We start from the raw sequence: 27,431 nt of genomic DNA on the forward strand, positions 1-27,431 counted from the left end.
AATTGCCAAAGCACCCATAAATAAACTTTTATTTGCAATGTAAAATTTTTATAGTAATGCAGTATCAAACATATCCTAAACATTTTTAAGCCCCGTTTGGGATGAGTGTTTAGGCTAAAATAAGAGGTGTTTGGCAAGTTGGATTTTAGTATTTTTGGGGTTCAAATTCATAAAAAGACAAAATAGACTAAAATAATTAATAAGACAAAATGTCATATTAAATTTATAATCATTTTACATTTTCTCTCACAAATATCACATCTCAAACAAACTAGAAGTGCTTTAAGACAATTTTGTGTGTGTGTGTGTGCGCGCGCGCGTCTGTCTTTACTTATGTGGAATCTCACATGAGACTTCCTTCCATGTTTCCTCCTTGTTTTCCTCTCTTGTTCTATTGGTTTGAAAATTATTGTAAGGTGTTCAAATGCAAGTCCATGCTTGTTAGGTGTGGTGTGGAACATTAGACACATTACATTTATTAGACTAAGGGACAAAAAGGAACAATTTGATAGGTTGGTGGGAACAAAAAAGGAAACGTGTCTAATCTTATTATCTCATTATCATTTTTGCATGAAGCTTGCACATTGTTTCAAAAATTCCCAAAGCTAAAATAAGAAAAATTTTAAGTACGTTGAATTTAATTGTAAAATCAGATATAACTTTCTTATATAAGATGAACTTACACAATAATTTTGTCCGATTGTATAATTAGATTACGTGTGAAGGAGTTGTTAAAATAAACTTTTGACAAGTGTTGAATATATATATATATATATATATTCCCAAAATCCTTAGGCCAATGTGCAGGCCATGAGATGGGCAACTTGTTTGTTATTCTGTTTGTTTGTGTTTTTTTATTTGTTTCATAAGTCAGTTATGGCTGTTGTTGGGTGCAATTATTTTGGATGTACCAATGAGTATGTTGCCACCTGGACTAGTTAGGAATTTGGATTCTTACTCTGTTAAATTTAGAAGTAACTTCACATCAGTGTAGGTTTAGAATAATATTTTCAGATTAATGATAAATTTTATAAATATTAAAAAATAAAATTATATTTTTTTATTAATTTGTAATTAAATTTTAAAAATACATTTGACCAGTAATTTCTTGTTAAATTTATGTCAAATGTTTAAAATGTTATTTGACAGTTAAATTGGGTACTAGTACTATATATATATATATATATATTTGGTTTTATTTGGATCTTAAATCTAGCGAGTAACTTAGAAGTAAAAAAAAAAATAAAGAAAAATGTGAATGAAATATTTGTTATTTTTTTCTTCCATTTTCTTTTGAAAAAATTAGTTTAAGGTCCCTCTCTCATATTTAGTAATGGAAGAGATCCACAATATTATTTTATGATGTCTAAGGTCCCTCAACCTCCACGCTCATATATCACAGAAAAATTTCTTAAATAAAATCTCATTTTTTTCCATCTCTCTAAACTCTCTTCCTCTGCTAAATTCACCTCTTCTCCTCTCTTTCTCATTTCCTCGTCTTCCAGATCGTCCTTATTCCCACCACGAAGACTTTCAGATCGTCCCCATTCCCACCACTACCGCCATGCCCATGCTCGTCTCCAGTCGCTGCTTTTCTCGTCGAAAACTTCTAAATCGAATTCGGAGTTATGGTAGTGGTGGTCCAACTCCATTATCATCATGGTCATATAGTGGGGATTCCAGACCTGCTGAAGGTATACATTGGAATTTGAGTTTTCATTATACTAGCTTATGTTTTATGTTTAACAGTTTTTGGGTCTTAGTGTGATTGTGGTTTTATTCTTTTTCAATTACAAGATTTTTCTCAACTTCTGTCTTTAAGTAATGATTGAAAATATCATAATGGCAACTAAACAAAGGAGACAGCCTTACACGAGCTGGGGACATAGATTTAGCAAAGAAAGTGTTTGATGAAATGCCAAGGAGAGAATGTCTAAGGTCTTTCAAATTAATCGAGAGAAATTTCAATTCAAACCAGAGAATTTCTCTGGACCAAACTAGAGAAAATTCAGTCCAAACCAGAGAATTTCTCTAGATTTTCTGGACCAAACCAGAGAAAATTAAGTCCAAACCAAAGAATTTCTCTAGACCAACCCAATTTCTCTGAAGCAGAGCACTAGTCCTCATTGTTGTCCAGAGAAATTTCTAATTTTCTCTGTGATTTGTCCAGAGAAATTCTTTGGATCGAATTTTCTCTGAATCGATGTTGAAGGACCTTAGACATTATGAAAATATTAAGTGTCCTTTATGCTATAAAATCTTAATACCAAGGACCTTAAAAAAAAAAATCCCCTTTTCTTTTCCTTGCAAAATTCTAGCCCCAAATTCAAAATCCAAATATAAGTAAAGTTAGAAGAAAAATACATGAAAATGAACCGATTGCTAAAAATCGTTCAAAATTCAATTTTTCATCAATTTTTTTATAACCTACAAATTAATTCATTTTTTTAATCATACCAACCGAACCAATTGAAATATTATATTTAAATTTAAATATATTTATATTTTAATTTTGTGAGCATTATTACAAGATAAGTGAACAATGATATGTATAAGTTTTCTAATAACGGTTAGAAAGGGAGGTATTTATAGAACAACTTCTACGATTTCGCTTCATTTATTTCAATAGTGGGATTTTACATGTATGTATAAAATCCGTTAATGGCTTAGGTAAATCCCTCTTTTATACTAAATTGAAAAAACCGAGCTATATCATGTAGTTGGTTTCAAGTCCTCAACCAACAAAATTGAAGGATTCAATTCGATACTCAATTTTCTCTCAATCCCAATTGAACAGAACTGAACTAGATCAAACAATTTACACCCCTACTTATGAGATGCACCAATTGGAGTTAGTTTCACTCATTCACTCCCACCCAAAATCTCCATGTCTTGAACCAAATCTCCCAACCCTTGGAAAAAATCATCATCTTGAACCTTCTTTTCTTTGATTTTAACACTCAATTTTCTAGTTTCCTTCAAGACTCCCTCTAACAAGAGACTTCTCCAAAACAATGCTGTATCCTCTTCATCTTCTTCTTCTTCTCCCTCTGTTTTTCGATCCGATGAGGACTGAAATTCACCCTCCAATGGCTCCAAATTCATGGCTGATTGGGTCTCTAAGCTGCTTGTGATCTTGCTATCTGATGTAGATGCCTTCTTGCTCAAGCAAGAGTTCCAATAATTTTTAATGTCATTTGCTGTTCTTCCTGGTATTCTTCCTGCAATTAGAGACCATCTGCACCCATTCAAGCAGATTTAATGGTTTAGAATATTCTCATTAAGCTTCTAAAGCACTAGAAAAATTAAAAAGTATATATATATATATATATATTTTCTTTTTGATTTTTCAACTAACTTTACAGTGTGGCTAAGGTAGATATTTTGATGAAAAATGAATTTACCAAATGAATTAAAAAAAAAATCAATTAATTAATTTTTTAAATCACAGCTAAATGAAACTTTTAAGGCCAGACCCATTTTAGCCCAGACCTTGGACAATAAATTGCTTTATAGGACCATATAGCAAGTACTGTATATCTAATGTTTGGTAGGTAACACATGATAAGAGTACTCAATTCATAGCAATAATTGTTCTCTAATGTTCTGTACTATGAATATCCATGGAATTATGAAGTGGACCACCGTTGTTGGGAAATTCACTGTTTTCTTTTAAAAGGGTCGACTTCATAATTATGAAGTGGACCAATGTTTTGAAAATCGAATTGAACGGCTTATTCGATCGGGTTGAATTATTGATTGGTCTAGAGTCCAGTTTGGATATACCTTTTAACAACAATGATTCATCCCATTAAAAACATCATCACTAATAGCACTAATACATTAAAAAAGTAAAAAAAAAAAAAATACAACTCTAAGACCAAAACATCACATCATTACTGGCGGGACCCACTGCCACCTAATTAGTGGGAGCACTAATTAGTGCTTCCAAGCATTTTTCTACCTTTTAATTCGTTTTCTCTTAAAAACTGGTCATTTAAAGTTAAATAGATGCAAACCACATTTAAATTGTTAAATTGAATGAAGCGGCCCGTGTTGAAGCAAACCGGACCAGTTTGTTATGTTTGGTCCAATATTGAAACAGTTGATGCTAAAAGAACTTGAACCCAACATCTCAAACTCCAAAGAGAATAAATTTTCACTCTGCCATCATGGTTCTTTGTTAATATACAGGAAATCACTCTATTTGGTTTTAGTTTTTAGAATTTACTTTTAGAAAATTTTACTTTTTACTTTTTCGTTTTTCGTTTTTTTTTATTTTCACTGAATTTTTTTTAATTTTTTAAGCAATTTTTTAAATTTTTATACACACATAATATAAATGCACTTAAAAAGTATAATATTTTTTAAAAAAATTTATAAATAATTTATAAAATATCAAAAATGTAATATATATATATATGTATATTTTAAATGAATGTATTTTATTTATTTTAAATTATAAAAATATTCATATTTGATTTTGATTTGACCTGTCAATTGAACCAATGTCTTGTCTATCCAAATTCTTTATGCATTGGGCCAATTTTTAAAACATTGAATGAAAGAACAAAACAAAGTGCCATGTTTGAAAACATAGCAAAAAATCACATTTTTAGATAAAATGTTTAAAAACATAAGTGTCAAAAACGTTAGAAAATTGGTTTGACAAGTGTTAAAATATAGTTGTAAAATTATAAATTAAGGCCTATGAAATTTTTTTTTTTTTTTCCTTATGTTGGGTAAGGATATTTTGGTCATTTTAATTTGATTTAACACCATAAATAAATATTAAACTAAAAGCAAAAAGTCAACTTTTTATCAACTTCTCAAATCACATTTTAAAAAACTAAAAAACTTGATAAAAATTTAAAAATTAATTTTTTACCAACTTTCCAAAACAAGTGAGACAAGTTAAAAGGTTGTTTGGATTCCTTTATCTAGCTAATGAATGCGGATGGTTACATATCACTGACATGTTTATGGATTTTTCTTTTTCTATTTTTGTGTGTTTTTTCATGTGATATTGGATACTATTCTTTTTGTTGTAGATTTTTTTTTTATTTTAAAAATGGTGAGTAAAAAATAATTTTTAAGTGATAAAGGTATAAAATTTACTTGCAGAATTTTATACATAAATCCTTTGTACTCCCATTACTTTGAAATTGTTTTTCTTATCTCTGCTATTTTGATTTTTTTCCTTCTTTTTTGTTTATTTAAAAAAACTTTGAGTTTTAGGTGCATGTTGGAGCATGTTTGTAGGTAAAGCTTCACATCAAATAAAGAGTAAATGAGATAAATTTTAATGTATATGGACTTTCCTCTTATTGGTATGAGCTTTAAATGATGTATGTTAGCCGTGTGAACTTCAGAGTTTCTTTCAAACGGATTGGATCAATGTTGTTGCTCATTCTTGGTATCAAAACTGATGGATGGAGTTTGATAGCTCACGATAGTTAGTGACCGGAGTTGAACTCGTTGTTAGAAAAGACACCAAAAAGGGGTAGGGAGATTTTTGGCTTATGAGAAAAGATAAAATTTCAAAAATTATCATGAAATTTGCTAAAAAACTTAAAGCTCCGTTTGGCAAGTTGGTTTGTGGTTATTTTAGCTATAAAAGACAAAATAAGTTATTTTAGCAACAACAAACAAAACATCACATCCAACCCATAATCATAACACTCTTCTCTCACAAAAAAAAGTAAAAAAAAGCTAAAAAGTCAAAAAATTCTCCCTAAACAAAGCTTTTTAGCTCAGGCTAAAAAAGCAAAAAAAATCAAAAAGCCAACCCATTTCTCAAACGGAGGCTAAAATGTATAGTGGAGATTAAAATTGATATGTTATGCATTATATCAACAATGAATTTAATCCATATAATTCAAATTTTGGACAAATTTATTTATTTTTTATTTTTTAAATTTAAAGCGTTTGTGGTATGAAATATATGATTAACGAATTTGAAAAAGGTACATTACCTAATCTATTCATGGTAATCCAAATACATAATATAAACTCATTTTCTAAGTCTAGTGATGTGTCAATAAAATAATTGGTGATAATTAGAAAAAGATTTGACTTAGATAATTTAATAGAGTGACACATCATTGTGTCTAAAAAGTGAATCTAATTTTTTGGATTGAATAACAGTCCTCTAACTTTAAATAACATAAATCTTAAGGGCAATGAGAATTTTTTTATTAGGAAAGTTTTTAATGTTAATATTATTCAACTGCGTTCAGTTTCATTAAAATTCATTATGAAAATAAAATTTTAAACATTATGAGCCTAAGTATTTTTTGTACTCTTAGGGCATGTTTGATTGAGTGGATTAGAGTATGGGATTAGGATTATTAATCTGTGGGCCCAATTATCCTATGTTTGTTTTAAGATTTTGGTTTAGGATTATTAATCCAATGGATAATTAATCCAACAAATTTGTAAGATTATTAGTAATGGGGTAGGGGTGGAATTATTAATCCAATGGATATTAATCCAATTGGATAGTGAATACCACACTAATTTAATAGGATTATTAATACTTCACTATTAATCTTGTGAATCAAACATGACCTTAAATGACTCTCCTCCAAATTTTAAAAAACGACTAATATTTCTCAAAGAATGTTAGATTTTTGTACAGGAGTAAAGAAATCAGATTCTTACTTAATTTGAGAATGTGATTTTTGTTTCAAAAGGTAATTAAGAATTATTTTCTTATTTCAATCCATTTTAAACACTAAGGCCCCGTTTGTTTTGGTCTATAGGGAGAGTATTGGGACTAGTAATACCAAGGTATTACTAAAGTCCCTGTTTGTTTGCAGAGAAAGGGTTGGGACTATTAGTCCCTTGGTATTGCTAATACCCTTGGAAGGGGGATTGGTAAGGAGGAGGTAGAGATGGTATTAGAAAATAGTGAGGGGATTAGAAATTTTTTTATTTTTTATATATTGGGAATTTTTTTTTAAATATAATGTTTAATTTTTTATATTTTTTTATTTGTTTTATTATTTTATATAAAAATAATTTAACAATTCCTCATTATTAATCCCCTCACTATCAATCCCCTCACTAACAATCCCCTCACTATTAATCCCCTCACTATCAATCCCATCCATTCTATCTCCCAAAACAAACGGGCCCTAAAACCTTAAAAATCCAAAATCATATTTTTTCATTCTTTTTCAGGATTCTTATCATTCAAAGGGAACTTATAGCAACATTACTGTCTCTCTCTATATGAAGAAGTGGATTATATATAAGTATTTTTCTACTTGCCTGTTGCCCAAGAGTCTATGGAGTTTGATAATAAGATCATCCTCATCAACACCGAAGTCGCCGCGCTTGATGTTCGGTCTGAGATAGTTCAACCACCTCAATCTACAACTCTTCCGACAACGATTGAGTCCTGCACATAAGTAATTAACAATATACCCTTAATTAACTTGAAAGCAAAGAAAACAAAAACAAAAAACATGAACTAATAAAACAATACTCACTCAAGACAAAACAAGAAATGATCTAATAAAACAATACTAATAAAACAATACTCACTCAAGATTCTATTGTTAATAAAACAAAAAAAACCTTAATAAAAACAGTTTATCAGATTCTATTGTTTTATTAGTAACCCAAAAGAAGAAAAACAATGAAAGCAAAGAGTGGAATGGGAATGGGAATGGGAATGGGAATGAGAATGAGAATGGAGTTTGATTTTTGCCTGATTTGGTAGGGATATGCTTCCAACTTCCTTTTCCAAACGTGTCGACATATTTTCTGAGCAACCGGTTTTCTTCCTCAGTCCAACACCCCTTTCTAAGTCCATTTGTTGTAGGATGACTCATTTCCTTTGTTTTTGTTTTCTTTATTTCATTCCCCCCTCAACAATATATGCATGCATAAACTTCATATATATATATATATATATATATATATTTAATTTTTTTTATTAAAAAAAATTATTTGTTTTTTTTCATAGTTTATTTAGCCTACAAAAAACAAATTTTCCATTAGAGAAAAATATATTTTCTATTATTTATCAAACATATCTGCTTTTTATATAAAAAGATATAAAAAAAATAAAAAAATAATATAATAAAAAAAAGAAAGATAAATTATTTTGTAATAGTCAAACTTAACCTTACTTTCGAAACACTTTTCAACTCAAATATGAATATTAAATGATATCATAAAAGTCTCTGTTAGCATTTGCCAAATCCTACTTCAGACATAATTTTTATGTATAATTCTTAATCAAAATGATTGATAGTGACACTTCTCTTTGTATAATATATATATATATATATATACACATAGAGAGAGAGAGAGCGGGGGGAGACACAGAATTTTGCTCTACTTTTAAACTACAAAGTATGTTTGGTTAAACAACAATTATTCATCCCCCTCTTCCTCTCACCCCCTTTGACCCTCCTCTCTTTCTCATTGGTTACATTTTTTTTTCTTTTTTTTTTTCCTGCTCCTCCAATTAGGGGTGTGCATAATACCGTCGAAACCGCTGAAACCGCCAAAACCGCATCGAACCGCACCGCCAAGGCAAATTCGTTATTATTTGCCAATCGAACCGCCGGTTTTTGGTAAGAAAAATGGCAAATTCTAGTGACACTTTTATCAATCCGCCGGTTTCTATTTTTCTTCCAAACCGCACCGACCCGCACCGCTATTAAATCATGTTTTATAAGATTCTAAAAATTCTTTTTTACTTAAGTTTGCTTGTTGTTCTATACCTTAGAATATAGTATTACATTACTGCTCGGGGGAAATTCAAGATGTCAGTAATCCAAAATAAAGTTGGATTCCAATTCACTTTTCAATCTTTTTTTTTCTGGCCATGTTGCAAACTTGCATCAGTTCACTTTTCAATCTAAATACTTTTCAACAGTAAACATTTTCAATATATTGTAAACCCTGAATAATATTAATTTTATGTATTGTATTTTATCATTGTAGCTTCCACATATGCTTGTAATGAATTGATGGCATAGTCGTTGATATTATCATGTTGTTGCTACACTTGCTGCATCAGAAGAAAGCTTCGCAAGAAGCTTAACATCACGGTGTCTCTCGTCTTTTTTTTACTCTTTGATTTAAGTTTTGTAATTTAAATTATATTTTTTATAAACCGCCAATCCGCCCGAACCGCCAAGGCAAATCCGCTATTATTTGCCAACCGAACCGCCGGTTTTTGATAAGGAAAATGGCAAATTCTAGTGACACTTTTATCAATCCGCCACCCGCCATACGGTTTCTATTTTTCTTTCAAACCGCACCGAGCCGCACCGCGCACACCCCTACCTCCAACCACCACCCGCCACGTAGCAAAAGGGGGTGAGGGGGTGACCCCCAAAAGGGGGTCTCAAGCATTATTCTTGGTCAAATAAGCCTCCGTTTGGGAAGTGGGTTGGCTTTTTGGCTTTTTAGCTTTTTGGCTATTTTAGCCTGGGCTATTTTAGCCTGGTTTGGGAAGGACTTTTTGGCTTTTTGACTTTTTTGACTTTTTTTGTGAGAGAGGATTGTAATGATTATGAGTTGGATTTGATGTTTTGTTTTTTATGGCTATTTTAGCAAAAAAAGCCTGGCTTTTTTCTTCCCAAACGGATCCTAAGTGAATTTTTTATTTTTTTACGAAAAAAGGTATAGAAAAATAAAAACGTGATGTGATGAAAAAAAGATAAAAAAATAAAAAGATAAATTATTTTAGAATTATCAAACTTGGCATAAATCACCAAATCATTTTAATAACTAGCACACACAAACGCATGCAAAACTTGTTGCGTAAGATAGTAAAATAAGCTATGGTTCAAAAGAAAAATGCTTGGGAGCACTCCCACTAATTAAGTGGCAGTGGGTCCTGCCATTAATGATGTGATGTTTTGGTTTTAGAGTTGTATTTTTTTTTTTTTTACTTTTTTAATGCATTAGTGCTATTAGTGATGATATTTTTAGTGGGATGAATCATTGTTGGGTTCAAAATTGTTTGGTGGGTGGGAAAAGATCTAATAAAACAATACTCACTCAAGATGTTGTATGACCAGAAATGATCTCTCAATTGAAATTTAAAGTGGCCAACAGTTTTTAATAATAAGTGAATAAATAAAATTAAAAATGGTGGACCAAACCTTCAAACCCTAACAGTCATTCTAATAAGCCACGCGGCCATGCCTACTCTTGATTTTTTTTCTTTGGCTCTGACTCTTAGCTAACAAAAACATCAGTATCAATGATTTCTCTCTATTGCTGTCTCCGGGTTGTTTGGAATGTTCTAAATAAATATATTTTTTGATTTTTTATGAAATATAGGTTGGGTATAGATTGAGTTTGAAGTGATGTGATAGAGAGGTGATGTGACTTAAATAAAATGATGTGACTTAAATAGAATAGTGACTTTTTGACGTTTTAAATTTTTTTGAGGATGCCAAACTTGACCTCACTCTCACTGGCATGCTTGTGGAATCATATTTGAGTGATCTTAATTATCACATCATGGTATCCAGGTTTAGTGTCTAGAATATTATTGCCCACAATTGTAATGTATAGTAGAGATTGATGTTTCGTCGAGTTCATATGTAAAATGAATAAATAAAATTCTAATAAAATTGAAAATAAACAAATGTGAAAAAAAAGAAGTAGAACCTACACATGGACCCACATGTGTGGACTCCACTTCTTTGTCACATATTGTGATTGGTTCTGTAAGAATTTTATGTACACCTAACATATCTGGTAGAATAAATTTGGATCGTATGTTGAAATTTTTTAATAGAATTCGGAGTAAATTTTCTGAGTTGGTTGTGTTCCAGTTATCACATTCGCAAACAGGGGAGCCTAGTGGGATATCAAAAAAATAAAAATAAATAATTAAGTTCATAATTATATTTATGAGTGAAATATACTTTATACCCTTACATTTTATCCCTTGACTTTTTAATTGTCTTAATATAAATTTCAAGTCAAGTTAAAGTTGAATCCAGTTATATAACGACATTTCAAAAATTGATTGATAGATTAAAGTAGGGAGACCAATGTAAAATCTTAGTAAAAATATAAGGATGTTAAGGATTCAAGTGGGATTTTGATAAAAATGTATAGGTCCTAAGTGTAATTACCATCAGCCGACTATTCTCTGTTACTTTTTGAAACAACATTATACAAATGGATTTAATTGCAACTTGAATCAAAATTTGAGACTGAGACAATTAAAAAGCCAAGGTAAAATGCAATTTGATATAAAGTATAGGGATGTATTGTGAAATTTACTCTATATTTAGTGTCCATGTATTTTTGTTAAAATTTCATTTTGATTTTTTTTATTTTCAATTGCTAAAATCAACACTTTTAACTCAAGTTATAATACCATTTTTTTGTTACTTGACTTTAATAAGATTGACGGCATGTTAGCCATGAAAATGTTTTTCTCAGGTTATATCCTTACATTTTTATCAAAATCTCATTTTAGTCCTCGCATTTTCACCAAAATCTTATTTTGATTCTTTTAGTTTTAGTTTCCCAAAATCTCATTAACAATAGTTATTCAGACAGGACAATTATTGGGAACTCTTAGAGCACTATGTTGCATTGTCTATATGGTGATCCAAACCAATGACATAGCGAAAATTCTTACAAGTGGGACATGGGATTGTATTGGCATTTGTTAGATAGTTGAGAGAAAATGGGTGACTCACTTAGCATAGGTTGCGGTTTCTCATCCGTTAGGAGCACAATGTAGCCAACGCTCACTACAAGAAATGTCACTTTCGGCTATTAAAATATTGGTCGCCAAAAGTGCGATATTTGGTCGCTGAAACGATTTAGCGACCAAAATATTTGGTCGGCAACTTCGTCGCCTATACCCTGTCGGTGATAGTATTGGCGACTAAATTTTTTTTGGTCGCCGAAAGTGATACACTTGGCTACTAAATTTGATTTTGTCGGCAAATGTTACCTTTCCGCCACTAAAAGGTTTAGTCGCCGAATGTGACTTTTCGCTACTAACGTTCGTGTGGTCGGGGAAGTTGTTCCCTTTTGCTACTAAAGAATTGGTCACCGAAAGTGAACATTTGGCTACGAAACCTTAGTTAATCAGCAAATGTGACATTTCGGCGACTAAATTTTTAGTCACTAAAAGTTATACCGTGAAATTTTGACCAGTTAGTAGAGACCAAATATTTTGGTCACCAATAGAATACATATTTTTAGCACCCATGTAATTTTGTCGTTGTCACTTTTGCCGACTACAATTGATCGTAGCCAAAAACCTCTTAAGTGTCAGTTCATTACTTTTTGCCACCAAAAGTTTTAGTCGCCAAATGATGCCCTTTTCTTTCCGTGACTAAAAAATTTAGTGGCCAATAGTGAAGTTCTCTCATTCTCAATTTGTTTAGCTACGAACTATTTGGTCGCAAAAACTTTTTTGGTTATGTTTTTGCTACTAAATTATTAGTCGCCAAAACATTTGATCATGTATTTGGCTACCAAAATATTTGGTGGCCAAATACTTTTTTGTTTTTTTTTTTTAGAAAAAGTTGTTGCTAAACAACCTGTGTCCATTATTAGTACAACTTGTATCTTGTATAAATAATATAATCCATCAACGCTAAATATATTATCAACCATTCAAGCATTCAACAACGTGCACACATTTCAGTTCTAACCATCCAACAAATTAATATTGAACGTCCAATTCAATATATAATACAAATTCCATACGAACCAAGTACAATCCAACGTCAATAATTTAATTCCATACATAACCAAATTAATTAACAAAAAGAACATATGTACCACAACAAAAATTTAATCTATATTGCGCCAAAACTATTTTGTACCACATGCTATGCTAATTTCTACCATGCCACCTTGGTTGATGTGTACCACACCCAAAAATTAATTTGTACGCACCACTATATATACGGACAGAGGTATAAAAACAATGCCCTCTCGTACTTGTCAAAAAAAATCATATCCACATTTGTATGTCCAAAACCATCTGCAAAAAAAAAAAAAAAAATTCATTAGATTGGTGCCTATGGAGTCACTTCTGGACGACATACATCAACTGTATTAAGTTGAAACATTAAAAGACAAGGAGAGTAATAGCTATTAACTAATGAAAGACACCCAAACATGGACTGGAAGACGAGCATCGATTCTATGAATTACTGCCAAAGTTATGTTTATGGCAAGTAAAAGGGCCACAGTCAACAAAAGCACTAAACAATTTACCAAAAATATTGTTCTACATAAGCTAATAAGGAAATAGTTAAACAAACTATAGTTTAAGATGGTATTACCAAAATAGTTACCCACGACATGGGCATTTCATTTTCTACCACATAAATACATTGTCGCCCCCCAAACGCCTTTTCCCGACTAAGTGTATGACATATTCAACTTTAACTCCCAACATAGGTGTCCTTTTTATGTACCGTCTGTCCCTACATGTCACATTTGGACCCGGGAAGTTGCCCGTTACGTTAAAACAATGGTTCGGGTGATGTTTGCATTCCCCCCTAACCCCTTCTTTCAACTAAATTAATGACATTTTCAACTCTAACTCCCAACGTACGTGTCCTATTTACGTACCGTCTATCCCTACATGTCACATTTGGCACCAGAAAGCTTCCCGTTACGTAAAAACAGTGGTTCGGGAGATGTTTTGCATTTTCGCCCCCCGAACCCCTTTTTTCGACTAAATTTATGACATTTTCAACTCTAACTCCCAACTTACATGTCCTATTTATGTACCGTTTGTCCCTACATGTCACATTTGTCATCGGAAAGGTTTCCGTTACGTAAAAACAGTGGTTGGGGGGATGTTTTGCATTTTCACCTCCCGAACCCCTTTTTTCGACTAAATTTATGACATTTTCAACTCTAACTCCCAACGTAAGTGTTCTATTTACGTACCGTCTGTCTCTACATGTCATATTTGTCATCGGGAAGCTTCTCGTTTTGTAAAAATAGTGGTTCGGGGGGATGTTTTGCATTTTCGCCCCCCGAACCATTTTTTTCGACTAAATTTATGACATTTTCAACTCTAATTCCCAATGTAGGTGTCCTATTTACGTACCGTCTATCCCTACATGTCACATTTGTCACTGGAAAGCTTCCCATTACGTAAAAACAGTGGTTCGGGCGCTGTTTTGCATTTTTGCCCCTTGAACTCCTTTTTTTCGACTACATTTAGACATTCTCAACTCTAACTCCCAACGTAGATGTCCTATTTACGTTCCGTCTGTCCGTATATGTCACATTTGTCACCGGGAAGCTTCCCGTTACATAAAAATTGTAATTCAGGGGCTATTTTGCATTTTCGCCCCTCGAACCCCTTTTTAATGTACATAAGTTTATGACATTTTCAACATAGTTTGAGCAATCTTTGATGTGGTCCCTATGAAAGATTTTATGAAAGATTTCTCAATGCATTATGTCAAGTTCAATACTCCATTATTTTAAGGCATGTGTACACATGTAACAGAATATATCATCCTGTGCAACAAAAAATAAGAAAAACGAAAGAGATTTTATTTTATTTATTTATTTATCTATTTTCCCTTAGAAATTAAAGACATTTGTTTTTAATAGAGAAATGGGAAAAGAAGGTGCTTAACAGGTCAAGTTCAGGCGGAGACTTGAGCCAAGATGTGGTACAAGTTCCATAAATTACCAACGTTCTTGGCCCAACAAATAAAAGCCAAACATATTCTTAGCATTAGCATGAGCGTCATGCTTCTAGATCCAGTGAAATATCATGATAAGTATGGTGTGAAGGAGGAACTTTACATTTGTTCTTCATGGGAGGCGTCTAGCTCAAACTCTTCCACATGCCACTTCAATCCTTCATGAGCCATAGTGAAATGCTCTTCTTGTCATGTTTTTGGCCATAGCGAGCTTAAATGTAAGAAAAATTCTTGTGCTAATGACAATGCAGTGAAAGCTGAATGGGTTGTACAGCAAGACAAAGGTAAAAATGTTGTCAGTTATCCTGCATCTTCTAGCTCCCATATTACATAACAATAGTACTGCTGCAGTTAGCAATATGTTTTCCATCTTGGAAAATGTAGTAGAGGAGTCTGATCAACTACCCAGGAACATATTGCCAATGACAACAAAGGTGGCCTCTTCTGAGAGCAGTACTGTGAATGTGGATGTTCTAGTCCTCTGATGGATAAGGCTCAGGTAAAAGAGGTTGTTCCAACTATTAATGAGGTTTTGATAAAAGCTATTCATCTGTTCAGGAAGGTTCTAAGTCAGGGCAAAGCTGTTTTCCAGATCAGTGTATGCAAAATGATAAGATTCTTTCTCTACATTCTTTCCCTATTGATGTATATGTGGAGGGTGATAGTCATAGTCCTAGAGGGAATTCTTCCAACCCTCTGGTGTTGGAACAAGTTAAAGCTAAGCCTCGGGGGAGGAAACCTAAGGGTAAATGGGGTGGAGTTTGTTCTCATAAATGAAGTTAGGAGTATGGAATATTAAGGGACCTAATGGTCCTTTCTTACCTTCTAAATTGTCCTTTTTCATAATTTTGAGAATCAAGGTGTTGCTAGAAGTTTTTTGGTATCGAACTCTCTAACCTTGAGGGTCTTGCCTATTGGTATCCTCAATCTATTATAGTATTAGCACAAATGAATTATTGTCAAGAGTCCTTTTATGTTTCTGTTGTTTATGGTTCTAATAGTCCTACTGTTAGGAAGAGGATATGGTCTAATTTGAGGAATCTCAAATATATGGTGGATGATAAGCCCTGGATTAATTTAGTTGATTTCAATGTTGTTAGACATTTTTCTGAAAGGTTGGATGGTATTGTTGGGATTGAAGTCCAGCTGGTGATTTTAACTATTGTCTCAATGATATTGATACTACTGAAATTGCTACTAAAGGTGCCTGGTTTACATGGTTTAGTAAGTAGGATGGTATGGGAAGCAGGATAGGCAGGTTGGATAGGTTCTGCATGAATCCGAAATGGCTGGATTTGTTTCCAAATTCTGAAGCTGTGGCCCTTCATCCTGGTATTTCTTCTGATCATTGTCTGCTTGTTGTGTCCATTTCTAAAGACCATGTCATGAGGAAATCTTTCAAATTCTTTGATTTTTGGATGCTGCATAAGACTTTTATTGGTTTATGAACTCAGTCCTAGTTGCTTCCTACTAATGGTTCCCCCATGCAGGTTTTGCAATTCAAATTGTAAAGGCTAAAACCCATCTTGAGGAAGCTTAATCGTGCTCATTTTTTTGATATCTCTAAGAGACTAGCAGAAGCAAAAGCTAGTCTTGAGCAATTTCAGAGTCAGAATACAGATATTATTCTCAATGATAACGTAGTGAAGGTTGGATCTGAGTTACTCTCTTAGTATGCAGAACTAAGCCTTGCTGAGGAGTCTTTTAAAAGGCAAAAATCTAGAGTGCAATGGCTCAAGTTGGGTGACCAACATACTAGTTACTTTCATAAAAAGTATACATCATATGTTTGCATTTCCCCCCAACCCCTTTTTTCGACTAAATTAATGACATTTTCAACTCTAACTCCCAACGTAGGTATCCTATTTATGTACCAAACTCCCTACATATCACATTTGGCACCGGGAAGCTTCCCATTATGTTAAAACAGTGGTTCGGAGGATGTTTTGCATTTTCGCCCCCCGAACCCCTGTTCTTGACTAAATTTATGACATTTTCTACTCTAACTCCCAACGTATGTGTCCTATTTACGTACCGTTTGTCCCTACATATCACATTTGTCACCGGGAAGCTTCTCGTTATGTAAAAACAATGGTTCAGGGGATGTTTTGCATTTTGGCCCCCCGAACCCCTTTTTTTGGCTAAATTTATGACATTTTAGGTGTCCTATTTACGTACCGTCTGTCCTTACATGTAACATTTGTCACCGGGAAGCTTCTCGTTACGTAAAAATAGTGGTTCGGGCGTTGTTTTGCATTTTCGCCCCCCGAACCCCTTTTTTCGACTCAATTTATGACATTTTCAACATAATTTTAACAATCTTCGATGTGGTCCCTATCCTTGGGAGTTAGTCTGCCTCACAAATTCAATGGACAAGATTAAACAAATTGAACAAACGAAGCAATTAGATCAAATCCACCGCTGCCACTGCTTGCAACCCCTTGGTAGCCCAAGTACAACAAGACAAAGACACCTATTATTTCCCAACACTGGAATGAACGAAAAAAACATGCCAACCATAAGACACAAAATCTATATAGTTCAAAGAACTATGTAATATTATCAGATTTCGACACTATGTAACGATTGAGTTAATATTCAAAATACCACACTGTTGAAAACAACATGCTACTTGAAACGAAACATTAAATTCACTATGTTTTTTTAACATTTTGCTACGATGGTTAATCTTAATCAAGTAAATATGTTAAATAGAAGTTCACTATTAAGAACACTCAATACCAAACCCTAGTAACTACACAAGACATCAATTGCAGAAATAACATTTGGTAGTTGAGGGGATTTAAGGGACAGTTGATGAGTACAAAGCCTTATGTATGTGCTAACTTCATATACTGTGTGCCATTCGCATTTGAGTGCATATTTCAGTCAGCCCTAATGATAGGTATTATTTTTTCTCTCATAATCTACCTTAACTAAAAGCAGTTCTCATAGTGTCTGTTTCGTATTCATTTATAGTGGCCGCTAACACGACTAAACTTTGCACCAAAAAAGGCGGCAACATTCTACAAACTAGGAATGTTGCTAGCCAATAGAAATCTAGGAAAGAGTATAAAGAATCAGGTCAGAAACTTAAAAACAAAAGTTAAAGCGAACATATTTAAACAACTCCCATTGAATTTGTGAGGAAGACTAACTCCCAAATTGATGACATTTTCAACTCTTAAAGCGAACATATTAAAACAAAGTAAGTGTCAAATTAATGAAATTGTTCTTACCAAAAAGCAAATGCCGGATGCCCAACTTAGGTTCCCAAGAGTTGTGACAGTTTGGCGACTACGGTATTAAGATGCTCGACCTTTGCATTTGTCCTCTCCCTTGCTTTTTGTCCCTCCTCCCGCTCTTTCAACACCTCATTGGCTAATTGAATGCACTCCTCTCTCTCTCTTTCAACATCTCATTGTAATATCTCTCGCGCTCCTCTCGCTCTTTCATTAACTCGTCATGATCTTTTTGTTGCCCCTCACGAAGTGCCTCCACCTCAGCTCGCATTGCCTCCATGTCTTTATCGCGTGCTCGTGATACAGCTATGGTAGAGGGTTGTGGGCCACTCCCAAATCCAAGCAAGTACCGTTTCTTCTGTCCAAGCATTTGCCTTGAAAGCTCCTCCTGTGTCAATGGCGTCATCGAAAGAAAGGTAACTAACAAATATGTATTTTTGGGTACTAAATCAAGTCATATTGAATACAATGATTTCATTGTTACAAACTTACATGTAGCTCACCACATTTCGGATGGATCCAGTTATTCATTTTCTTAGAAGTGTGGCTGTCCTCATAGAACTTAGGAAAATCCAACTCTCCAGTTTTTGCTACCTATTAACACATCAACGTATAAAACAATAACACTTTAAGCAGATTTTAAGTAGATTTTAGCCGACAAATTGTTTGCAGACACTATGTATATTGAAAGAGTTTTTGCAGACAGATTTGTAGTTTAGACAGATTTCGAATACAAACAGAGTATCATTAACAGATTTTTTTTGACAGATTTTTGTTGTAGGTTTTTTCAAAGAGCTATGAGGGGTGGTGAGATCCATAAAAACCAATGCCACTTTAACACATAAGTTGATCAAGACAACATGATCAATAAATGTGGTAATTGTAGCACTACTGAAATCCATAAGAACCCAATAAAAGCATTCAATTTAGTCCTATGTCCTATATTATCACAGAATAAAACCCCAGCTATGCCATGTTTTGCTTGAAACATAATATTATTTAAGTAACTAATCACTTTCAATATTTGATTTGATGTACTAATATTGGCCTCAGATTAAAAACAAATAGAAGAAAAGAAATTTCAGCTTCCCTCCCTACAGGAGCATGAACAACATCTATGTAGAAGATAATTTTTGACTTGTTTGCTCAAATGGATAAGTTAAAAACACAATTTACACTCTAGCATAAAGAAAATTAACAACTTAAAATAATTGAAACTAGTGTGCATGCTATCCACAAACTGTGAAGACACGTGAAGTACTTTTGCGATTTATCTTTCTTATTCCCTTTCATTTCTACTCTGGTCTAACTAGAAATATCATTTGTTCACATTTGAACAATATTAACAACAAACAGTCCATGCCAAGCAATGCATCAAGCCAGCAAAACAAACACCTAAACCAATACCAATGCAGATTATTTTTAGTCCAAAGTAAAGGTTCCATGCAACAAAAAGATATGATCCATGGAGAGCCAAAATTATAATTTGAACATGTGTTTAGTCAGACAACCACTTCAAAAGTGGTCACAGGGTTCTAAGTTGACGATCAGATTGGCTGCCGGATGCAACCAATCTAAATAATTGAAATTCATTGGGGCTTCGAATATAAGCATTTCAATCATCATAACATCTGCGTCCCAGTCTCTGTTTGATCTCTGTGTGCTTAGCAGTACTGTAGATTTGTTGAAACAGCTTCTTGTAAACAGATTTTTGCAGAGTTTTTTCACACAGATTTTGTCAAACAGATTTTTGCCTGTCCATTTTTTCAAACAGAATTCTTCCAGATAGATTTTTCTAGACACATTTCAAATTCAAACAGAGTATCATTAACAGATTTTTGCAGAGTTTTTTCACACAGATTTCGTCAAACAGATTTTTGCAGATTTTTTCAAACAGAATTTTCCAGATCGATTTTTCTAGACACATTTCAAATTCAAATAGACTATCATTAACAGATTTGTAGTTTAGACAGATTTCAAATGCAAATATGTGGCAAGGGTAACATTAACAGATTTTTTTCAGACAGATTTTTTGCAAACAATAGATGTTTATTATTTGAGTTTTACATATATATATATATGTATCATAACCTAACATTTTCATATCCCAACAACATATAATGGATTTAATTTTAAATAAAATCAATCTCACCATAGCAGCCATTGCGATAGGAAATGAACGAGACCCATTGGTATGATTGAACGGTAATTGACTCCTATTACTCTTGCCAGCTTTTGACCATTTCTAAAAATAAGACAAGCAGATAAACAATTTTTTGGTAAATATTAAGGCATATCACATTTTCTCATACATGTATGTACTCTTCGTAGTCTATTATTTTACCTGGCGAGATGCATCTTGCTATGCCACATCGATCAAATGTTTCCAATCATCTAAACTCACCCCTAGGGGCGGATGAGCATAGATCTCATCATGTGGAAGTCCCTTTAATAGTTCAAATTCTTGCTTCAAGGTGTACCTCCAATCTTTATACAACCCATATGTCTTTTTATTCACAATCTGTTGTGCTTGTAAGTCATTGTGGAAATCGTCTCCAATTTGAAACTTGTCCTACAAGCATAACAAATGGAAATTACAATCATTAAATAAAAGTCGTTCTTATAAGTATACATCATATGTTTGCATCTTGTGGACAAGTAATAGCAATTACCAGAACAGCTTGGATGACGGCAGATTTTGTAGTCTCATCAAGATCCAACCATGACTTGACATCATTCACAGGGCACAAGCTCCTAATTTGAATTCCTAACTCATTAGTTGCTGGAGTGGTATACTGGCCAGTCATTGCATTCAATGCACAATCAATGTGAACATAACATTTTTCCTCTTTCTTGGCTCTAATTATTTTTTGTATTCCTTTGCCAAGTGTCGGTCTGCGTACACGTGTGGGCTTCGAAGTCCCTGTTAACAAAATAACACTACGAAAATTGTAAATAATGGCAAGTGATAATTGACAAATTTGATACACTTTGATCTTACCTACGCCACTCGGCTGCGTTTCGGATGGGGCTTGTGTCTCATCAGAATCAACCAATGGTGGGGTAGTAGCATGATGAGATGGTCCCACATTTAATCGTACGGGGACAATAGGAGATGGAGCGACGGTTGATCCTAAAGGAATAGCAGCCTGCGAGTCTGTTATTGTGCTCGTGAGTGTCTTTTTCCGGAGCCGACCAGTCTTTAAGCCAGGAACCATTTTTCAAATTGCAATAACACAAGTACCAATAAAAAGCATGATATACATGAAGTACAATACATTATAACGAATGAAATACATGGAATAAATTAGACAAAAATAAATTAGCAAGCATGAAATAAATTAGAAAGCATGAAATAACTTCCATTTTTCGTATTCTATTCTACACACAGCAATTGCATTTAAATCATGTCAGAACTTCCATTTTCTCACTGTTAAGAAAACTCAATACCAAACTCTAGTAACTACACAAGAATTTTCATAATAATAGAAGTTTGATGAGCACCAATTGTTGAAATAAAAAAAAAACATAAGAACATGATCACTATATATCTGCAGGAAGTATGAAAAATTCTGCTAGTGTAACTTTCATTTTAGTGCAAATTTGGTCTTATTTCACATGCGTCATCATCCTGCCAGTTTTTAAAAGATTTAATTATCCCCAAAAAAACTCATACAGCTAGTGTTTTATATCATGACGTATTGACATTTACAAAGAGAGAGCCCCCTATTTTATAATGAGTTTGATTTGCATTTGTGCACCAATTGAACATTTACATTGCTCTAGTTATTACATGAATGAAAGCATGATATACATCAAGATTCTATATCAACATCTGTATCAAAATCATTTTGTAGGTCATATTCTTCTTCTGGGTCGTCACCCTCCGTCATTAATCCATTTTCATTATCACAGATGAAGGCATCATTTGTAACACCCTTAGCTTCTACACCTCTGACAGATTGCATAACTTCCATTGGAATAATTTCAGATTCAATATCATGTTGACGCAAAACCACATCATCATCAATAGCCATAACAGGTACGACCTCGGTGGTTTCTTCTTGTTGGAACATATCATCAGGTTGTACGCCATCCATCTCTAGCACATCCCAAATTCCTCGATGTTGAAACTTTTCTACGACTCTCCAATTGGTACCTAATTTTGTGTCATTAACATAGAATACTTGTTCAACTTGACTTGGTAATACAAATGAGTCATCTTTGTACCATCGACTTGTTATATCAACTGTTGTCAAATGTGGTTCTACACGCATAGTTCTACTACTACCAGTGTTAAACCTTTCACATTGGAACAATACAATCCGACGTCTGAACAAATAGTTCATTTCCCATACTCTGCACAAGTGTCCATAGAAGTGTATCAATTGACCTTCATGCTCCCCTTCCACGACTAATCCATTATTCTGACTTTTACGACGGTTGTCACGTTCGATAGTATGAAAATGGACACCATTACAAATACATCCTGAAATATGTGTTCACTAAGCCACTAGGACCATTGGCTAATGACCACATATCATCAGTTGCTTCGGGGGAAACTTGGCTCTGCAATTCATTCATCTACATGAAGAACATGCGTCATGTTACAAGCATGCACAATATTAACGTAATGTACGATTGATGGTAGGATATGAGAATACTAGCTTACATGATCTTTGAACCATTTAGGGAATTCTTTCCGATGTCTGTTTCCGATGTTGAATGCACCGGCTCTTTGGTGTAACAAGTTCTTGTGCTCCCTAGTTACAAGAAATGTGATTCAAATATATTTACGAAGATAAAGACTAATCAATTTACAACAAACACATTCTAAATACGTTTGAAGGATTCATACTCTATGTGTTTATCCACTTCTGTGCTATTGTGTAAGACAAACCAATGAGCCATCTCGTGTTTAGCTACGGACATATCGAACGCCCTTGTCATTAGACCAAAGGGACGGACATTTTGAGTGAATACCGCCAACCCTGGACCACGGTCACCCATGTCATAATTCCTTTCTGGGCGGTTAAACAATGTTTCAAAATGTTGTACATTATTTGGAAATGTAAGCCTCGGCAATAGAACCTTCAAGATGGGCTTTGTTGGCCACAAACCCTTTTAGACAGCCAAGCAACCTAACGATCAAGTCGATGACAATGTTATACTACAATCTTTATATCAGCAGTAAAGCGTTAATTAAAATTTGACAGTAATACGAGGGCTGAGTTAATACCTGTCAATTGGGTACATCCATCGATATTGCACTAGGCCTCCAAGCATAGCCTCTCGAGGCAAATGAATTACCAAGTGGACCATGACATCAAAAAAAGCCGGCGGGAAAATCATCTGAAGCTTACAAAGTATGAGAACGATTTGTTCATCCAATTTCTGCAAATCTGAACGCCTCAATGTCTTTGAACACAACTGTTTGAAGAAATTTCTCAACTCAAAAAGTGTCATTCCAATTTCCTTATTAAGGTAGCCACACATCCCAATTGGAAGAAGTCGTTGTATAAGGACGTGACTGTCATGACTTTTGAGGCCAGATAATTTTCCAGCTTTAGCGGTCATGAAATTGGAGATATTTGCTACATAGCCATCAGGGTACTTCATTGATTTCAAGAAATCACAAAAACCTTCTCTCTCTTTCACAGACAATGTGTACAATGCGGGAGGCTTCTCAAAGGACCAATTAGAACGTTTCTTCAAGTGTAACTCTTTACGTATTCTCATGTCCTCCAAATCTAAGCGTGCTTTGTTCGTGTCCTTGTTCTTTGCATCTACGCTCAAAAGTGTCCCAACGACATTGTCACATATATTCTTTTCAATATGCATGACATCAAGGTTGTGTCGAAGCATCAATGTTTTCCAATAGGGCAAGTCAAACATAATGCTTCTTTTGCTCCAATTCAAATTTTGATGTTCATTTCTTTGTCGTTTTCGATTTTGTGGGTGCTTTCCATATGGCTTGTAAGTCCTAGAATCAATTTGCTCTAGTATTTGTTCCCCTGATAAGTCCAAAGATTTGGACCTATGCTCCGTTTGACCATTAAAGAGCTAACTTGTTCGCCAAGTGTGGTTCTCAGGCAAGTAGTGACGAGCACCCATATACCCTATTTTACTTTGTAAACCCTGGGATGATGCAGTATTGTTACAATTAGGGCAAGCCAAGTAACCCTTTGTACTCCACCCTGACATGTTACCGTACGTAGGGAAGTCATTTATGGTCCACATTATCGCCGCATGCATTCTAAAAATTTGCCCGTTCGATGCATCATATCACTACAAAAAAGTCACTTTTAGCTACTAAAATATTGTTCGCCAATTGTCTGTTTTTTGGTCGCCAAAGCCATTTTGCGACAAAAAATTTTGGTCGCTACATTTGTCGCCAAAAACCTGTTGAGAAAGGTTTTGGAGGGTTTTGCCGACTAAAAAACCTTTGGTCGGCAAAAAGCAAGCCTTTAGCGACTAAAATTTTGGTCGCCAATAGTCAATTATATTTCTTTAAAATCATACATTCACCGACCAATGTTTTAGTCGCCAATAGTCAAGGAATCGCCGACCAAAATCTTTAGTCACCAAAAGCTAACCAACATTTTTAGTCGCCAAAAGCTTCATCCGTGAAAAAAAAAATTCATTGTTAAGTTTTGCATCCGCTCTTGTAAAGACTCGAACCGCTAACCTCCCACATCATAAACCTTATGCACCACACACTTCCCACTACGCCTCTATAACACCACATGATTATATATGTAATATATATTATTTATATAGTACATAGACCCGTATTAATATAAAAGTATATGTATAAAAATAATTATTTTTATTGACATAATTTATGTAAAAATAAATTATTTAGTAGCAAAATAAAAATAAAAATAAAAATTTAACTTTTAGCGACCAAAATAATTTTGGTCGCCGAAGAGACTTTCGCGCTAAAAAAGACTACTTTTCGCTACTAAACATATTTTTAGTTGCCAATTGTAGACTTTTTGGTTACTAAATTTTTTTTAGTCGCCAAAAAACTTACTTTTGGCTACTAAAAAATGTTTTAGTTAGTAAAACCCACATAATTGGCGACCAAACTTATAATTAGTCGCCAATTGTAGACTTTTTGGCTACTAAAAATGTTTTAGTCGGTAAAACCCACATAATTGGCGTCCAAAATTATAATTAGTCGCCAATTGTTGACTTTTTGGCTACTAAATTTTTTTTAGTCGGCAAAAACTATACTTTTGGCTACTAAAAATGTTTTAGTCGGTAAAAGCCATATAATTGGCGACCAAACTTATTTTTAGTTGCCAATTGTAGACTTTTGGCTACTAAATTTTTTTAGTTGCCAAAAAGCTTCACAATTGGCTACTAATGCTTTTTTAGTCGCTGAAAGCTATACTTTCAGTGACCAAATTCTTTTTAGTCAGGAAATTTGGTCGCCGAATGTGTTTTTTCTTGTAGTGTATGTTTGCACACCATGCTCCCACAAATTCTTCAATTCTTCTATTAATGGTTGCAAGTAAACATCAATGTCTCTTCTAGGTGCCGAACGTCCGGGAATAAGAAATGACATCATGCAATATGGCTCTTTCATACACTTCCACGGTGGGAGATTGTAAGGCATTAAGATTACGGGCCACATGCTATATGATGTGCTCATATTTCCAAATGGATTGAAACCATCTGTTGCCAGTCCTAGCCTTACATTTCGAGAGTCATCAGAAAACGTCAGATGTTGCTTATCAAAGTCCTTCCATGCTTCACCATCGGCCGGATGCCTTAAGATGTCATCATCCATACGCTTCTCGTTGTGCCATCTTATATCTGCGACTGTTTTTTGGGGCATATACAGTCTTTTCAACCTCGGTGTCAAAGGAAAGTACCGCAATACCTTGTGTGGAATCTTTTTACCACCATCATCGTTCAACTTGTATCTATACGTGTCACATGTCGGGCATTTCTTCAAATTAACACTCTCCTTCCAAAATAGTGCACAATCATTCTTGCACGAATGAATTGTTTCATATCCCAAACCCAAGTCACGTAAGAACTTCTTAGCATCATAGAGTGTCCATGGAACAGTTTGATCACATTCTGGTAGAATGTCTTGAATACCTTCATAACCATATTGAATGACTTGTTGCTCCATTTGTTGTACACCTTCACATGAGGCATCTTAATGACGAATGATAACACAGAGAACTTTTCACATGTTGGGGTAAACTTTGTGTTGTGCATCTTCGAATAACCTAATGAACTTATGCAAATCCCCCATCTCCAAACCATTAGGTTCCTCGTCGGTATGATCATCCATAAGACCACTCACGTAAATTTCTTCCAACATAATAGGCAATTCATCCATGTGCGGATCATTGATATCTGTTAGACATTTGCCACTACCTCCACATTGGTCATTTGATACACTAGGACGAGACACGGGAACATGTTACCTGTGGTGCACCCAAGTTAGATGCCATTCCTCTTCCGATCAAGTGCATCCACACAATTTGTCGGCTATATTTTGTGCCATTAATGCAATCGATACGGACACCTTATTTCATCCTCTACGCCTACATTTGCCGTAGCAAAATCAAGGAATGACTTCACTCCTTGTTGATACTCTTTACTTGTCAACCTATTATTTATCGTCATCCAACTCTTGTCCATTTTGTCACCTACAACTCACACAAAGATTAACCGAGGAACAAATGAGAACACACATTTCAAGTTGAGATAGATTATGTTGTTTTTCATTTACTGTTTGGCTTGTCACATAAATCTCTTTTAGGGTGGGACCAAATGACACAATTTGTACCATGCAATGCGTAATTATGGAAGTTAATTTCAGAAATGACCTATAATTTTGGACCACCAGATAGCATAACTAGTAGAGCACTAGTACTAGTGAAACCATATGGTCAATAATAGAATGATATATCAAAAGAATCAAAACCATTTTCATGCTCTCAATAGTGTGTGTGCATGACATGTTATTAATTCATTTTTTTTTTTTTTGGTGGGAGGGGTGTTCATTGTCTCAGAATCCGTGAATATTGCATGGTCCATGCCTTTGTAGAACAAGATATTACATGTTTTTGTAGCAATGTCTTGTAGTAGTATGTATACCAATGTGATGATGGAGTAGTATTATGTATACCAATGTGATGATTGGGTTCATCTAATTTTTTTTTGTAAAAGTTGCTGTTGGGTTTTACTAGTCAACAAAAGCAGCTGTTTTAGGCTTTTGGTAACCTAAGTTTTGAAATTCATTTTTGGAACCTTAAAAGTCCCATGTTTGCCAAAAAAGCTGAAAATCCTGTTTTTCGGGGGGGCTTTTGGCTTATCAGTTTTTGGGCAAACAAAGCAGCTAATAAAAAGACACTAAAATGCTTTTAATGGATTGAGGATTGAATTTTTAAATTCTTCCTAGTTCTCTTTATTTGTTTTTGTTTGTCTATTGTAGTGCTTCATCTTAAATATAGTTTTTATTCAACTT

General features: G+C 34.0%; 2 protein-coding genes and 1 long non-coding RNA gene across 3 annotated transcripts; all 3 read right to left on the bottom strand.

Annotated features, from left to right (window-relative positions):
- Positions 1–2,585: 2,585 nt before the first annotated feature.
- LOC114287945 (transcription factor MYB114) lies at positions 2,586–7,897 on the bottom strand. The gene is made up of 3 exons (XM_028231407.2): positions 7,718–7,897; positions 7,276–7,405; positions 2,586–3,238 (listed from the first exon to the last, which is right to left on the bottom strand). Exons 1-3 carry the CDS (start codon positions 7,839–7,841, stop codon positions 2,863–2,865), a joined length of 630 nt encoding a protein of 209 aa, XP_028087208.2. The 5' UTR covers positions 7,842–7,897; the 3' UTR covers positions 2,586–2,862.
- LOC145798475 (uncharacterized) lies at positions 5,574–6,736 on the bottom strand. Its single transcript, XR_014339352.1, has 2 exons — positions 6,571–6,736; positions 5,574–6,303 (listed from the first exon to the last, which is right to left on the bottom strand). It is a non-coding gene; the product is annotated as an uncharacterized LOC145798475 (long non-coding RNA).
- A 13,853-nt stretch (positions 7,898–21,750) lies between the features above and the next one.
- Positions 21,751–26,297, bottom strand: LOC145799223 (uncharacterized). Its single transcript, XM_082888759.1, has 6 exons — positions 26,219–26,297; positions 25,641–26,095; positions 23,175–23,977; positions 22,608–22,698; positions 22,422–22,519; positions 21,751–22,294 (listed from the first exon to the last, which is right to left on the bottom strand). The coding sequence occupies exons 1-6, from the start codon at positions 26,295–26,297 to the stop codon at positions 21,751–21,753; spliced, it is 2,070 nt and encodes a 689-aa protein (XP_082744885.1).
- Positions 26,298–27,431: the final 1,134 nt, after the last annotated feature.

This window comes from Camellia sinensis, chromosome 9, assembly GCF_055761805.1.
Source record: "Camellia sinensis isolate YWXY chromosome 9, ASM5576180v1, whole genome shotgun sequence".
Taxonomy (NCBI): Eukaryota; Viridiplantae; Streptophyta; class Magnoliopsida; order Ericales; family Theaceae; genus Camellia; species Camellia sinensis.

Bases quoted from the DNA above. Each gene is read 5' to 3' on its own strand.
- LOC114287945 (XM_028231407.2), bottom strand. From the start codon at position 7,841: ATGAGTCATCCTACAACAAATGGACTTAGAAAGGGGTGTTGGACTGAG. The intron at 7,406-7,717 runs GCAAAAATCAAA...ACTTATGTGCAG, and splicing joins GCATATCCCTACCAAATCAG to GACTCAATCGTTGTCGGAAG. The intron at 3,239-7,275 runs GCAAGTAGAAAA...GAATGGGTGCAG, and splicing joins CATAGACTCTTGGGCAACAG to ATGGTCTCTAATTGCAGGAA.
- LOC145799223 (XM_082888759.1), bottom strand. From the start codon at position 26,297: ATGGATGAATTGCCTATTATGTTGGAAGAAATTTACGTGAGTGGTCTT. The intron at 26,096-26,218 runs GTTTGGAGATGG...CCTCATGTGAAG, and splicing joins TACCGACGAGGAACCTAATG to GTGTACAACAAATGGAGCAA. The intron at 22,295-22,421 runs GTATTTGTAATG...ACACTTGTGCAG, and splicing joins GTGAACACATATTTCAGGAT to AGTATGGGAAATGAACTATT.